This window comes from Phragmites australis, chromosome 19 (genome assembly GCF_958298935.1).
Source record: "Phragmites australis chromosome 19, lpPhrAust1.1, whole genome shotgun sequence".
Taxonomy (NCBI): domain Eukaryota; kingdom Viridiplantae; phylum Streptophyta; class Magnoliopsida; order Poales; family Poaceae; genus Phragmites; species Phragmites australis.
The window spans coordinates 24,515,666-24,531,377 of NC_084939.1; the positions used below are offsets into that span (position 1 = coordinate 24,515,666).

General features: G+C 45.7%; 2 protein-coding genes across 3 annotated transcripts; one reads left to right on the plus strand and one right to left on the minus strand.

Annotated features, from left to right (window-relative positions):
- Window positions 1-2,925: 2,925 nt before the first annotated feature.
- On the minus strand, window positions 2,926-7,465 carry LOC133900590 (protein trichome birefringence-like 10). The gene is made up of 4 exons (XM_062341780.1): window positions 6,823-7,465; window positions 4,939-5,334; window positions 4,115-4,273; window positions 2,926-3,873 (listed from the first exon to the last, which is right to left on the minus strand). Exons 1-4 carry the CDS (start codon window positions 7,260-7,262, stop codon window positions 3,492-3,494), a joined length of 1,377 nt encoding a protein of 458 aa, XP_062197764.1. The 5' UTR covers window positions 7,263-7,465; the 3' UTR covers window positions 2,926-3,491.
- Window positions 7,466-9,014: 1,549 nt separating this feature from the next.
- LOC133900919 (cation/calcium exchanger 5-like) lies at window positions 9,015-11,979 on the plus strand. Of its 2 annotated transcripts, XM_062342208.1 has the most exons (3): window positions 9,015-9,907; window positions 10,282-10,323; window positions 11,172-11,301. In XM_062342208.1, the coding sequence occupies exons 1-2, from the start codon at window positions 9,191-9,193 to the stop codon at window positions 10,309-10,311; spliced, it is 747 nt and encodes a 248-aa protein (XP_062198192.1). In that variant the 5' UTR covers window positions 9,015-9,190; the 3' UTR covers window positions 10,312-10,323; window positions 11,172-11,301. The 2 variants fall into 2 exon arrangements, with proteins under 2 accessions (XP_062198192.1, XP_062198191.1); XM_062342207.1 differs by lacking the exon at window positions 10,282-10,323 and having other exon boundaries at window positions 9,016-9,907; window positions 11,172-11,979.
- The last annotated feature ends 3,733 nt before the right edge of the window (window positions 11,980-15,712 follow it).

Genomic DNA, 15,712 nt, shown 5'->3' on the forward strand with positions numbered 1-15,712 from the left:
TACGACCACATGATGATGACCCGAGGTCAATAACATCGAAGGAGGCGTTGCCTCCAAAAGTGTTGCCTTCAGTGCTCTATTTCCAAGCGGAGCATCCCTTCCACGTTGGGCCAAGACCGTGGTGGGTAGTCATGTGAATTTTTTTCAAAGACTCTAACCGAGACAGGTGTGGAAGAAGAGTCTAGACGGACCAGCTCATCGGCTAGGAAGGTGTCCTTGCGAGGGATGTCCTAGACTTCAAAACCGAAGGAGTGTCGCTAGATTTCTTACTTTGGAGAGATATGTCGTCATCATTTGGTCCGAGCATAGGAAACCCTCGCACTCGGTTTACAGTCAGTAGCGAGTCCCTCATCGCTAGTGGGTGTCTTACCCCTCATGTGGATGCTGCTCGTATTCCAAATAAGAGGCCATCATACTCCGTAATAATGTTTGGTGGCCTAAAAATTTAACTAAAATGTGTACCTGAAGGTGTCACAAGCATGTGGGGTTAAGATCGCTCTAGCCCCTAGTCCAATCAACATGCAAGGCCTATCGACATGTGTGGTCCTATACCTATTCGTCTCTGGTAGCAGAAAACCCTCACTGCTCGGCAACCAGTACCGCTCTCGTGACCTGTTGGGATCCTAAAAATAGGGCAACGGCTCCTTGCCTGTTGGGATCCTAGAAGGCTGCCCTGTTCCTGGTATTTGCTTGGGGATTTTGCTTGGCTGATGGCTCTGGATCACGTTGTAGAGGTCGTGTTGGTGTAGGGAGTTACGCAGGACAGAGGGTTGGCTATCCATTCTCAATAAATGAGGAAGGAGGGGTGAGGTCGCAGCGAGGTTTACCAAGGGAGGACGAGATCTTTCTTGTCGTGGGGCCTACCGTGGTTCTTGGCGATCACAACTATTACCAGTCCTACCGACGAACGTGATGCTTGCCGCCACAGTTTGGCGTCATGTCACAAGGGGGGGAGCCCCCGACGTTCGTGCAATGTAACAACCTTTGCGATGACGCTGCTAAAGACCGTGTCCTCTACGGTAGTTCCTTCGAACGACACTGTGGTGGTTGGGGCTATGTCAGAGCGTCCCCATGTCTGGCACCGGTCTGGTTCCCCTCTGGGCGCATGGCCTAAGAATCATCGCCGGTACTCGGAACATGGGAGCCTCCGCTGCCCCCTGTTTCATGAATTGTCATGCAAACTTCTCGTTGAGTCTCGGAGCCTTCGGACTACGATTTGGTGTCCCATACCTAGGGCATATCGGGCTCATCTAGGTCGTACCCCATGACGAAAACACCTCACGCTGACCAGAGTCCTAAGAATGGGACTCAACTGTTGTCATGGATCTGGCTATAGGTAGCTCAATCTAATATCCAACACTTAACGTAACGCAGAAACGCGTGAACAATACTTTTGGTGTGCGTGTGTTTGTGATGAACTCAAGAACACATGGATTATACAGGTTCAGCCCTCCCTAACGATTATATCCCTACGTCCTGTGTATTTTTTATCAGTGTTTGTGAACTGGTTACATATGAGTTTTCTTGACCCTTCCTTCTCCGTCCTTTTACAAATTGGGTCCTCCTCTCTTTATATACCAGAGAGAATGAGACCTTACAAGTGGACCCTTTTCTGTTGATCCATACCTTAGCTAAATCTCCCATCCCTAGGCTATTTAAAAATAGGCGGCGCACGTGCCCTTTTTGGTTTTGATAAAGCAGCTGAATCCATCCCATTTGCTGGACACCTCCACGCCTATGTCACCCTGATCAGTCGGTGTGCCCCGTCCCATCATCGGTCTCCCACGCACGCCTATGAAGCAATCTTACACGCCTGTGATCCCATCCCGTAACGTTTAATGCTACAGGATGGGCATGGTACCAATGCGTTGGCCATGACCTGTTCACTGGGAAAGAGTATCTAGGGAAAGAAAACACTTAAGTGGAATGCATTTAATGAAAATAGACTGATTAGATATGTACATGTCCCGTGACTAGCGAAGGCTGATCGCGGGAATCCCTTATGTGGTAAGGATCCTAGTCGCGAAAATATAGACTGGTCGCGCGGTGAGACCCTGGACCAGAAAAGAATCTTCTGTCAACTGGTATTATCTGGTGAGGGCCCTCAGAACAGGAGACCCTCTATTTTATACACCGACAAAGGCCTTTAATTGGCATCCGAAGACCCGACCTAAGCTTCGCCGCTCCCGGCTGCCGGAAACGCTCATGCGGCACCAAGTATCCAAAGGGTACTTTCAGAGTGTCAAAGATTCTAGTAACATGATATATTCATAACAACCGTAAACTTTATCAGTAAATAGTGGCCGCAGAGGTCTTTGAGCCAAGACCCGAAGGGGGTCTGTGAGATCATTCCCCAACATGAGTAAATTATTCAAATTTTAAATTTTTTTATTAGATAGGATAAAAGTAAGAGAAGATGTGATATGAGAATTAACTCGTACTTTATATAGTAGGGAAAGAAGAAGTGTATTTGGGTCCAAAGTGGCCGAGGTGGGCTGGGATCTTGAGGCGGCCGTGTCACGTTGGAGCCTGGTGGTCCCAGCTCCAGGGCCCATTTCATGTCCTCGCGCCAGCTTTTTTTAGTAGAGCCTTGTCCTCGCGCCAGCTGACAGCGCTCCTTCATCTCAAGTTTCTGAACTCGTCATTCTTAACACCATGATACCATACCACGGTCTGCTAAAAAGTGAGTAACAAAGCGTATGTGAAAGGCAGGGGGAGGGCTGTTCACAGCACCAGTGTTACCTAATGCAGACATATGTGTCAGAATTCGATTCGAATTCGAATTTCCTATTCAGCAAACAAAATTTAAACACGCGAAATATAACTCATGTGTCAGAATTCGATTCAAATTCGAATGTCCAATTCGACAAACAAAATTTTAAAACGTGAAATATAACTCGAAATCTAACAGGGTATCAGAACCTGACTCAGATTTAAGGTGTCCCAAATCGGCAAAAAAAAAATAACAAAGGTGTTCAAGTAACACTGCTCAGCACCAGAAGCTGCATACAAAAAAACTGGTCTCCAAACATGTCGAGCCCATCTAAAAAAGAGAATCGGGTAGAGCCAACTGTGGTAGAGCTTCAAGTCTTCAACTGAAACCATTCTCAGTTACGCCGCTGCTATATACTGTATTTACATCATTTACTGCAGGCCCAGGCCCTAGCTATGTTCTCCACTGCTAACACTAATAACCTCTCCATGAAACATATAAATTTCCTTCACCATACAATGCTAAACTATCTTTATACCTCTACTCAGCTATTCACTAACCTCAGCATATGCAAATACAGCAGGGTGGTGCAGCTTCCTGCAAACCAATCCCATGATCCAAAAGTATGTTTCACCATTCTGGCATCATGTTTCATATGTGGTCAGCAGTGTCGTCGCCAAGGATGACTACCAAGCTTGATTTGTCATGATCAGGTGCTCGATTTACCTCCATCTCCAGTCTTCAGAAAGAGAGCACTAAGTAGCTCATCCCTTGTACTTCATCTACCAGTGTTCAGTGTTTCAGTGCCAGCAAGGGAAACATTCTGATCCATCATCGTATGTCTCTTCACGACGAGGGCGTAGAGAAGCTCATTCCAGGTATCAGGGACTCCAGGCAGGCACCAGTGGCTGCAATCCTGTTTGTAGCGGGGGACAGGTCCTGAACGGCTTAGGTACACCGAAAGGTGGCCGTCTTTTCGCTGAGTTGTCATCTGCGTCACGTTCAGCATGTCTAACCCATGAAGCTTGGGCCTGAGATTGTTCCCTAGAACATCATTCACGGGTTTAAGCAGGTCAGACCATTCTTCCAGCGACTTGAGTGGGGTCACATCCGGAAGGGTTTCCAAGTGACAGCTCCCTCCAGTTTTCCAGTCACCACCTCTGCAGAACACACAGGTTATTCTTGTTAAAGAGGTAGTTTAACATATCACTGGAAAAGACATCTACTCATATATTTTTGTAGAACTTTTAACAGAACGAAGACATAAATGCATGTGCTGTTCAAGGCTTCAACCACTTTTTGCAGTGGAATATAAAAAATGTCAAACACACCTGCAAATAATTCTTGAGCAAGGAAACAGATGAGGGAAGTGATCACTGATAAGTGCACGATAACACAGACCTGAAATGCACAGGAGCATATGTACGGTAGATGACATGGGTCTTGCTTGTGTTAACTTCTTTGCGAAGCCAATCAGACAATGTCTGTATCGATATTTGGTAAGCATCAGCAACACTCATCTCCATTTTCACCTCATCTCCTGCTTGGAAGTAGGCACCTCTAATATAAAACAAAACAGCAACTCAACAAACCTAGCTTCAAGTATATATAAGATTCAACTATGGCGATCCAGAAAATGTGATGATTTTTCCCCATAGAAATATGAGTTACAAAGCATGATTTATCAGTCGTCACATAGCACATATTGGAAATCAGAAAATCGATAATTCATCAGTAGTAGCTCTAGATGCACCAAAGGAATTTTAAGGGCGTTTGCATTCTGCTGTAACCACATGGTCCACATCCCAACACTCCATATCCTAATAGTTTCATGATCACATCCTTTTCTCCAATAGCTGACGGCAAATCATATGTGTGAATACATGTCATGGGTGTCAATAAGTGGATACTAATCTTTACGAAATAGAAGTGCTGTCACATCACTGATTGCAGCGTGAAATACAATAAGTCTGAAATTGAAAGGTGAATTCTTGAACATGATGATCACAATTCAACTAAAACAATATTGCAAATAATATTGGATGCATGGAGATAGCTATTTTATCTAAGAAACTACTTATGACATAAGAACAAGCTGATAGGGTAAATAATTTCGTTGAAGGTAAAATCACTGTGATCTTAAAGAAGACCACACCTAAAATAAGATGTTGCCAAGTGAAGCAGGAAAACCACAAAGTCAACATAATCCAAAGTTTTATGCTTACCCCCTGATTGTTTTCTCATTGTTCCACCAGTGCCCAGTGTTGAAGATCAATACATCAGCATCCTTCCACTTACCCCGGTCAGACATCCAATCCATGGCATCCACCCGAATTGTGTACTTAATAAACTCAGGGGCTCCAGCTGGTGCACGACCTTGAAGGACTATAAAAGGAGATCTGTAGTATTCCACAGTGCAATTGTAGTCTCTAAAGTTGAAAATCAAGAAACCCATGTGCTTTGTGATGGGACTCCCATTAATTTCATAGATGGAGCTCTTGTTAGAAACAGCAGTGGAGAGCATACAGAGCAGAGATTCCCACTGGTTCCTTCCAATTGAATCACCGACGAATACTACTCTTTTGTTTCGTAGCTTCTCTAACATAACTTTGGCATCAAATCTAAGACATCAAAGAAAAAAATAGATTGAACTCAAGAAAATAATTGCAAATGCAATTACGCTAGAGCGGAAGTGTGGATCAAACGAGCTGTCTTATATAATATATATATCACGAACGAGGCCCACACCCCAGCTTCAGAGGCCGGGGGCACCTCCGGGGGTGAGCGATGCCCACGGATGGGCAGCGCCCTCGCATGCAAACGCCGGGGTTCGAACCCACGGCAGCAGGCAAGGCTCCATCGAGCCTTACCGCTGGGCTACAAGCCCGTTTGCATATATATATATATATATATATATATATATATATATATAGAGAGAGAGAGAGAGAGAGAGAGAGAGAGAGTTTCTAAATGCCACCACAACGGTTTAAATCAAATGGCAACAGGTAGTGGCACGATCTGGTGTGATTAGCTATGTTCGCAATCATGAGTTCATGAGTCAACGTGGCCAGAATTAATGCAGAACCCCATGCAGCTAGCACCATCAATCCCCGCTGTTAGGTAGTGAAGATAAACGCAATGGTGCTGATGGCATTAGATGCTTCAGGTGAATACTGAATAGTGAGACATCTTTTCAAAGATAAATGCAGCTTTATTAAAACTTAGGCAGGATTAATAGAAGTAAAGAAATCTGCTAACCATTCGGCATTCTACAGTACAACTGAATCATGCTTCCGATCAGTTTATTTGACTTTTAACTACAGTTCACAAACTTCTATTCCAAGTAAAACACTCAAGATTAAGTTTGTTTATGCAGAAGGCAGAAATCAGATACCAAAAATTTTAGGCTAGACCCAACAATTTTTTTCAAACTGAACCAAGGGACATAAGCAACAACCTTTCTATCACAGTGATGTCAACAATGACAGCTAAACAAAACATTAAAATTGTGGACATAACACAGAGGACTCGACAAATAACAAACGATGCCACTTTTCCATCAAATGTGGCAAGATGGCTGCATCATGTGACTTCCTGTCAGACCGAATAATTAAACAATATCTTTAAGTTAACAAATATTTCAATCTAGAACAAGCTATGTGCGTAGCATTGCTTGTTGACCGAGCAGCATGCCAAGAGCATCGAGTTTCCAATCGTGCTACGCAGTCCCAAGGCGGGGTGCTTGTCGACAGCGTCGTGTACCAGAAATCTAACATTAACCAGTGTTCAGAACTTCAGATTTTTAAATTGCGCAACCATCGATCCACATCTGACTAAGTAGTACCAGTAAAAATTACGGATTGTACTCCTAAAAGACCCTTCTTGGAAACTGGGACTAGCATTGTCAGAAAGATCCTGATTCAATCAACAATGTGATAAGGATTTCAACAGACATTCTAAGCAGTTAATTGGAAGTTGCGGAGCACTCTCAATAGACATTCTAAGCAGTTCCTACTTAAAACCTCGAAACCACCCAAATCCAGTAAGCAAATGGAAGGGTAGCAACCGCCAACGAAGCAACCAAGAACTGGGTAACAAATCCAACCAACCTCGGGAGATCGCAACGCGACGGCTGCCACCGCCACTTGGTGTAGGACGCGTCGGGGCGGCCGTTCTCGGAGCACCGGAACCCGACGTCCAAAAAGGGGCAGTCCCTGGACTCATACAGCGGGTAGCCGTCGTCCCACAGCCATTCCCCGTCGAACAGGTCGCACTCCTCGTTGCCCGCCGCCACATTCCCGCGCGTTTCCGCCGCCGCCGCAGCCGAAGCCTCGGCCGCAATGGAGACCCCGCCGGTCCAGAGCTTCCTGGGCGCCGCCGACACCGCAGAGCCGAAGGCGGCCGAGCTGCGGAGCGAGGCGGCGCAGAGGAGCAGCAGCAGCGCGGCGGTGGCTACGGCCACCGCGGCGAGGCCCGCCATGCCGGCCTTCTCCAGCCGCCCCTTGACGACCCGCCGCGCCAGCCGCTTCACCGGCGAACCCAACACCATTGCCGCCTACCTTTGGAGCGGAATGGAAGAGGACCAGGAGCGAATCCCGCGGCACAAGCAAAAAGATTTCTTCCTCGAGCGGCTCTCGTCTTGCACCTGGGTTCTTGCCCTCGCCCTCTTCGCCCGCCGCAGCAGGCTAGTCCCAGGAGTCGGAGCGCGTGCGCGACATGAAGACGAGGAAGTGCCCGAAGTCTTTGCGCACCATGGTTGGTTTTAATTGGAAAGAAAAGCGTTAAAACTGTCATTTTTTTGTGGTTGCTAGTAGCGCACTAGCTAATTGCTGCACTATCGTATACCATTACTTGTGTGTGTGTCGGCCGTGTAAAGAGGGGGAAGGTGCACGCGGATATTATGGGGCTATGATTTATGGTAAAATTATGTGAATATTATGGTAAAAGTAGTCGTACGTTATTCTCACATTCCATAATATTTTTTAATTTTTATATTTTTTATGATATTACCTAGCAAATTAATTCTTTTTTAATAGTGGTACAACTTGTAGATGCACGGGCTTATGAGTTCAGCCATGTCAACCTTACCAGGTTAGCAGGACCGCATTAGTACTTATCATCATCATTTGTGTTCTGTATTTTCTTAAAAACAGCTGTATAACTTGTAGATGCATGTACATATTCACACCATCTCACGTACGCACTTATATAACACATACTCAAGATTAGATATATGAAATTTAAAAATTAACAAAGTTATCATAGATGTCTCGCTATCGATAAGTATATCGTCTATTACTTGAATAAAATTCTATTTTAACGAGACACGTAAGAGATAAATATGATGTTTAATTTTTCATAGGTAAAAGGTGCAACCTCTTGCACTAAACATCTAAATAAAAGCTTGGTTCTCTATCTGTGTTCTGTGTTGATTCCTCTGGTATATTGCTAGTAGTTGCGCTCCTCGATTGGTTGCGGCTTGTGGCTTGTGATAGAATCAAGTTTGGAATGATGGTGGAGATTAGTGCGGGGGAAGGCAAAGAATGATGTGTGTGGAGAAGATGATGACGGCACGAAAGGAAGGTTGCTGTTTCGTACTTGTACGCTAGGCAAGCGAGCAACCCAGATACGGCAACACGATGGCACAAAGACGGGTCCGTGAGTCATGCAAGCTGGTGGAACTTTTTATATATTTTTTTAAATAAAAATTGCAAATATATGGGTTTGTTTTGAAAAATTACAAATCCACACTTCAATTGAAAGGACGACAAATTTTTAAAAAATTACGTTCCAATAATCTCAAAATCCAAAACACTATCAAAATAGTCATAAAAATTATAAAAAAAATACATAGTGTAGAGAATGATATCATCTGGCTTTAAAAAATTATTTATGTAAGGAAAAAAAAGATAAATTTCATTATCCTCTATAGGCAACAAGAGTGTACATTTGCAATTTTTCAAAACAACTTATATATTTGTAATTTTATTTAAAAAATAAAAAAAATCAATCTCCTTCCATTTACGAAGCCTGTCGGTGTTGTCGGGCTAAACCCAATGGGTGCAGCCCTTAGGCCCATTTTCGGCCTTGCAAGGTCTATTTCAAACCAGATCCGAAATCTCTAATCTCTTGGGCCAAACCGTGTTCCGGTCCGACCCGACCCGCTTGCCCCCAGCTGCACACTTGTTGCGTTTCGACCTTCTTCCCCGGCAGGTCCCACCCACCACTACCAAATTTTTTTTAATTTTTTTTAAGAGAAACCAGTCAAACCACTACCAAGTTGGGCCGCGGCCACTTCCGCCTGGTGGACGGCGGCCTACGCCGCTCCCACTCGCTGTCGCCGCTGCCATCTCGCTCCCGAGATTCCCTACCCCTGCGGGCCTGCCTCACCGACGCCTCCCCCCGATTCGCCGAGCCCCTCGCCCGCGCGCTCTCCTGCTCGTCCACTCCCTCGCGCTCGGCATTCCACCGCGGCGCATGGCATGGCCTCCGCCGCGGAGGGGGACCTGCGGCGTCTCCTCCGCCCTCGCCAACCCGCCGGGCCTCCTCGACTACGCCGCCGTCCACTCATGCCTCCTCCGCGGCGACGCACGCCTCTCCCTCCCGCTCCTCGCGCTCCTCCTCGCGCTCCACTTCCGCCTCCTCGCCGCCGCCGCGGGGGCGCACTTCACCCCCGCCGTCTCCCGCCTCGCCGCCCGCCTCCGCCTCTCCCCCTCCATGGCCGCCGTCACGCTCCTCGCGCTCGGCAACGGCGCGCCCGACGCGTTCGCCTCCGCCGCCGCGCTCGGGGGCGCCGGCGGGATGCCCAGGGCGGGGCTCGCGGCGATCCTTTCGGCCGGCGCCTTCGTCTCCGCGTTCGTCGTCGGCGCCGTCGCGCTCATCGCAGCGCCCTTCGCCGTCCCGCCCGCGTCCTTCGCGCGGGACGTCTTCTTCTATCTCCTCGCGGCGTCGGGGCTGTTCTACATCTACCTCAGTGCTGAGATTTTCCTGTGGCAGGCCGTCGGGCTCGTGCTCTTCTACGTGTTCTTCGTCGGGTTAGTGTTCTACATGGATTTGGATGCGGAGGGGAAAAAGGCGGTGAGCGCCGCCGAGCTGGAGATGGCGAATGGCATCGGCCGTGTGGCCATGGACTTGCCAATCACAATTGAGGATCACAAGCAACAAGACCCTGCTTTGTGTGCGGTGCTCAGGAAGGTACGACAAGCCGCAGTTCGTTTGTGTGCTTACTTGAGTAATTTTTTACTGTCCAATATGTTAGCAGCAGACGGGGACAGCATATTTGGTTGTGTCCTCAGATTGAACCTGAAAATGTTGAAAGTTGTTGATATTTTATCTGCAACTGTCATCACTTAGTTGACTTTACCCCTCTTTCTGGAGTACATTTGGCGTTTGGTTTGACCACGTAGTGACTGCATTCAAATGTGAGAAACAGTCAAATAGATTACACCAAGCAGCAAATGTTTAGGAGAAACTTCAGAGCCTGTAACAAATTTTCTTTATAATCTGCAGAGTGGTAACCCTACAGAAAAAGGTCACTAAATATAACAAATTTTCTTTATAATCTGCAGAGTGGTAACCCTACAGAAAAAGGTCACTAAATACTTAGAAAGGTATATCTTTTCCATTCTGATCAGAGAAGTATTGATCAGGACACAATTGTTTAGTGTCTTAATCCGCTAGCAACTTAGCAAGGTTGCTGAACTGACTGGAATAAGGATGAGCATCACAAACTACTCTCATTCCTCATGGTACCCTCTTTGCAGCTTCACTAATTCCCAAGAGGTCCAATACATATCGTTGAAACAGTACTGAACGAAGCACCCAACCTGGCCGATCAACCTTACGGGCAAAATGAACTTTGCCGGTATCAGCTATAACTAGAACCAGTGAATATCCAAATAGTCTTGTTGACAGTTTGGATGTTTGCTACCTCATAGTTGTAGTTTTGATGAGCAAACAAGTGATCTGTCCAACTCTTGCATGGCTAGATTAGGTGTTTGTTTTAGTATGTTTTGGGGGTAAGTTGACTATTATTTGTACCTCATACCTTCCTTTTTTTTCTCCTCTAGAAAAACTAGACATTTGGTGATTAGATGGAGCAAGTATAAAGAAAGTGAAAAGGTAGATGGAAAGCGAGAAGCATAGAAGTGAATTATTATTGTCTTACTCTGGCTGAGTATGTTGTAGCACATGGAGGCTGTCTTAGGCTCTTAGCTTAGGTCCCTAGCAAACCTAAGATTTTGCTCCTCTGGCAGTTCATGAAGCTTTAGCAAGTGTAGATCACGCATTGCTCAAATTGGCATTCATCCACTATGAGTTAATAGGATCGAGCACATATGCTAATATATCACACTGCATCACTTTACATATGCCCAGCTTGTGAGACTGTAAGCATGAACGTTTTCCTCTCATTCTCTGCATTTTTCATGATACTGATTAGTATCTCTACCTCTGCCAGGCAACGAAGGTTTGGGAGTGGCCAATTGGACTTGTTCTGAAGCTCACTATACCATCAACCCTTCCTTCAGAGTGGAACAAAGTTTACATTTTCGCGAATATCTGTCTATGCCCTCTCTTACTCCTATATTCTTTCAATTCATTCATTCCTTTGGATACCCGAATAGTGTTTCTTCTCCCTCAAATCCGCTTCCCACTATGGTCTGTTGTGCTTTTTGCTAGCTTTTGTTTGGCTCTATCCCACTTCCACTTTGAGAAAGAAGCCCCAGAGACAGAAAACATTGCAAGTACCCTCATTTCTTTCGTAATGAGTGTCTTCTGGATCTCAACAATAGCTGGAGAGCTCTTGAACTGCCTCGCAGCAATTGGATCTATTATGGATTTCCCTCCAGCTATACTTGGCATGACGGTATTGGCATGGGGGAATTCAGTGGGTGATCTTGTGGCTGATATGGCATTGGCCAAGGCTGGCCAACCTAAAATCGCCATTGCTGGCTGCTTTGCTGGTCCAATGTTCAATATGTTGGTTGGATTGGGAACTGCCCTTGTAGTACAGACAGCAAGAGTGTATCCCAAAGCTTATGTACTCGAGTTCCATGTCGGAATCGTTGTTGCATTTGTATTTCTTCTTCTAAGCTTGATGGGCACCTTGTTGGTGGTCACCTGGGCTAGGTTTCGGGTACTCAGATTTTGGGGTTACTGCCTTATGGGGATGTACATCATGTTTACCATAGTGAGTATTGCTATTGCGAGCTCTTCTGGTTGATACATGATTTTATATATATAAACAGCAGATTCAGTTGATGCTATTTCGGCGTATTCTTTCTAGAATTTGGGTGGAAGAGAGCAAACTTCACCATGCTCCTACGAATAGTGGCATGTCAGTATTCTTTGTTTCTTCCATGCACCTCTTCTACAATAGGCCCATGTCACTGTGTCAGTACAGCACAGCTTTGGTTATTCAAATGGTTAGCGAAAAATTCCCTGTGTCTGATACCAATCCCTATGCTGTACACTCTTTCACTAACTAGAGAGAACCATGCCTGAAGTACACGACATGATAGCAAATTACCAAGGTGTGTTTAGGACACGGATTTTGAGGTAATTTCAGATTTCTTTTTTTGCAGAAATCAGTACAGTTCTCGTCGATTTATTCCAAATATGCTTTATTGGGGAGTGGCACATCGCTGCCCACTTCGTCCTGAAAAGAACGTGAACAAGTGAAGTTCTTAGCTTCTTGCGAAGATTCCCGTGAAGAGGAGTCACACAGAGGGTGCCAAGGACCTCTTCGCGTGTCTCTGACAACGAAGGATTTCAGACGGGGTATAGCTTCGCAGTGGGGCCATTATGATGACGTGCGAAGGAAGATTAGTTACTATATCACGGGTCGCAACGAAAGAACCCTTTATCAGGTAATATACTCCTGCTAAGAGGCAAAACAATAAAGATCTTCGAAGTGATGGAGTATAGACTATAAATACTTTCACTTAGACTATAATAGGGATAAAAAAAATTAGTTGCTAGACATCCAATATAATCAAGTTCACTTAACTCGATTTTCGGTTAGCTTCCGAGGATCCGCCTCCGAACGTGCAAGGCCCCACCTACTCGTTTGGACTCGAACCCACAACACCCTTGTTATTTATTTCTCCCACAGATAAGAGATCGAGTGTCTTGAGGTTAGAATTCCTTTTTTTTTTGTTATGTTCTAGGTGCTTCGGAACAGGGATGAAAACAGATTGGATCCGAACCGTTAAATAACATTCATATTCAGGTTGCCATTTTGGCCTACCCCCCTCTCTTCCTCTCTCGTGTTCTCTCCCTCTCTCTGGCTCCGTCAGTCTCAGTCCAGTGGCAGCGGCACACACTATTGTATTCAGTTCAGTTGGTCTGTTGACGCACGTTTATATATTGGGAGACCGACCCATATAGGAGAGGAATTTTTTATTTCTATATTCTAATTTTCAAATTTAGCAATTTTAGGCACCTGTTGAAAAAATATCACGAATTCAACGGGCAACATGTTAAAAAAATTCAACATTCTATTACTCTCAAAATTCAAAACAATATGTACATAGTCATGAGAAAATTTGGAAACAAATATGGTGTAGATGATGCTATCATATAGCTCTCATAAAATTTTCATCTCAAAAAGTTACTTGGACGATGAGATAAAAAAATACAAATATTAGGGATGCTGAAATTCGTAAGTACTCAGCTGAAATTTGTAGTTTAGAGAGAGAGAGAGAGTGGCTCTATCTGTAGCACAATGCATCTATATCTATAATAGCATATCCTAAAGTTACAGGACTCGGCGAGCTCCCATCGGCCTTCGGCATTGTAGCTCCTGTAGTGTGTCTCTACCAGGTGGGCCCCGGCCTCGGCGCCAGCACTTGTGATGCGTGAAGCTCAGAGACAACTAGCGTCTTCCCTCCACGAACCCCAGTTGCTAGCACAAAAATCCTCGCGTTCTCGCTCTGTCGCCTCCTTCTCGACCCTGGTCGTCGGTGCCCTACATCCCCACCCTTCGCGAGCCACCAAAACGAGCCCCATGGCTTCCTCCACCCGCCGCCCTGCCCAGATCGAGCCACCATCGCGTCGCCACCGCCTGTGGAACCCGAGCCAGCCCTGGGGAGAGCCACCGTCGCCCGAATCCATGCCACCACCACCGGATTCGAGCCGCTGCAGCCTGGATCCTCCACCATCATCGTCATCACCCTCATCTCGCGCTGCCATAGCCACAAGGTGAGCCCCGACCCTTCCTACGCCAACGCCTCTGTCTTCCTCTCACACCACCCTGCTCGAACCGGGCCGCCATCGTGTCGTCACCGCCCGAATCCATGCCTCCACTACCGGGTTCGAGCCGTTGCCGCCTGGATCCGCCATCATCGTCGTCATCACCCTCATCTCGCACCGCCGCAGTCACGAGGTGAGCCACGGTGCGTGCGAAGCTCGAGACCTGCCTTAGCACGTCGGTCCCGGAACCCGAGCTCTTCGCGAGCCTCCGTTGTGCTTACACCTCCTCTACGTCCTCAACGCAGACGTGTCTGGACCTGTGCGCGACCATGAAGGCGTTTGAGGGCGAGTCATGGAGGGCACTAGGGCAAACATGTGGAGGTGGGAGGAGGAGACCGAGGAGTGGGAGCCCGTGCGGATGGTCAAGGCGCAACTCAGGGAGCTCGAGCGAAGGAGGCAGGGACAATCGACCAATGACATGCTCCAGAAGGTCAAGCTCAACTTGATAAATTTACGAAACCTGGGATAGTATTATTGCTAGAATAGTTAGTAACACTCTCCAAAGTTAATACGACTCAAACTGAGTGGAACGACGAATTGATGGTGTGCATAATTTTTGGTTTACTTGTGTTTTGGATGCTGTTGAATTAGAAATTTGGTTGAGTTTGGGAAATTTTATGGTTCCCTTGGATCCCAACTGAAGCTTTATGCTTGCAGTGTGGAGGAGAAAGACATATTGTGTGATTCGAATTGAGTCTCCTGGTGAACCAAAATTTAATATGGAATCACATATACTTTTTAGTGTCTTTGTTAAAAATACTTCTCATGATTCATAGTTGCGGTTGAAATTTGAAAACTAGGTGTAAAAACTCAACAAGATGCTGACAGCTACTTCCAGTATTATGCATATGATGAAGATTTTGATTCTAAAAGGTTCTAGGCTCAGAAAGGTCAAGTCACATATTTGGATACTTCGTATTGTGCATATGATGAAGATTTTGATTCTAAAAGACTCTAGGCCTAGAAAGTTCAGATCACATATTTGAAAGAAATTGTGTTCAAGACGGGCGCACCATTCTTCCTATTACTGTCTAATGGCCTAATAGCAGAAGCAACAAGCATCAAACCAGCCAACCACAACAGCGCAGCGGTAAAATAAATATGGCCCAAAACACAGAAAAATATGGCCCATGCAACATGTACATACATATGGCCGAAACAGCCGACACGCCAAACTCGTGATGGCCCAACACAAAAAAGATCCAAAGCGTGGTAGTAATGCAGACCCAAAAGCATATAGCACGCTTTTTAATGTCAGAGGACGTGAGCTAGTAACGAGTTTTGCAAACAATATGTATGTTGGATATGAGACTCTTCTTCCTTGCATTGCAACAAAAAAAAAAAAAAAACTCAAGCTATGGATATTTCTGAACCAAGATATGTGCCCTTTTATAAGCTGAGGACGCCTATGGTGCTATGACTTGATTGCAGGAAAATATTTATCACTAGAAATCAATGAAAATCAATTCATTGAGAATAACCAGACTATTGATTGTTAATTGCAAAAAAACATCTTTGAGGGTGCATGCCTATTAATGGAAAATCAACTCTTCAAGTGTGTATGTACATACTAGATACGCATCACTACAACTGGACAAGTGAATTCGATTTTGGATATGTGGAGAAGCATCTTCAGTAGAATTAGTATTATTATTTGAAAGGCAAATTTTTAGGTGCAAATAGGCAAGTGGATATGCCTAGGCACCATCTCATTTCTTTCGGACTTCACCACCAGACCATTTAATT

What these genes read in the sequence shown, in the direction of transcription:
- LOC133900590 (XM_062341780.1), bottom strand. Translation starts at nt 7,262, where the DNA reads ATGGTGTTGGGTTCGCCGGTGAAGCGGCTGGCGCGGCGGGTCGTCAAG. An exon ending in AATGAGAAAACAATCAGGGG is followed by an intron (nt 4,274 to 4,938) that starts GTAAGCATAAAA and finishes GTTTTATATTAG; the next exon opens with AGGTGCCTACTTCCAAGCAG. An exon ending in TATGCTCCTGTGCATTTCAG is followed by an intron (nt 3,874 to 4,114) that starts GTCTGTGTTATC and finishes TGTGTTCTGCAG; the next exon opens with AGGTGGTGACTGGAAAACTG.
- LOC133900919 (XM_062342207.1), top strand. Translation starts at nt 9,191, where the DNA reads ATGGCATGGCCTCCGCCGCGGAGGGGGACCTGCGGCGTCTCCTCCGCC. An exon ending in TGTGTGCGGTGCTCAGGAAG is followed by an intron (nt 9,908 to 11,171) that starts GTACGACAAGCC and finishes TACCTCTGCCAG; the next exon opens with GCAACGAAGGTTTGGGAGTG.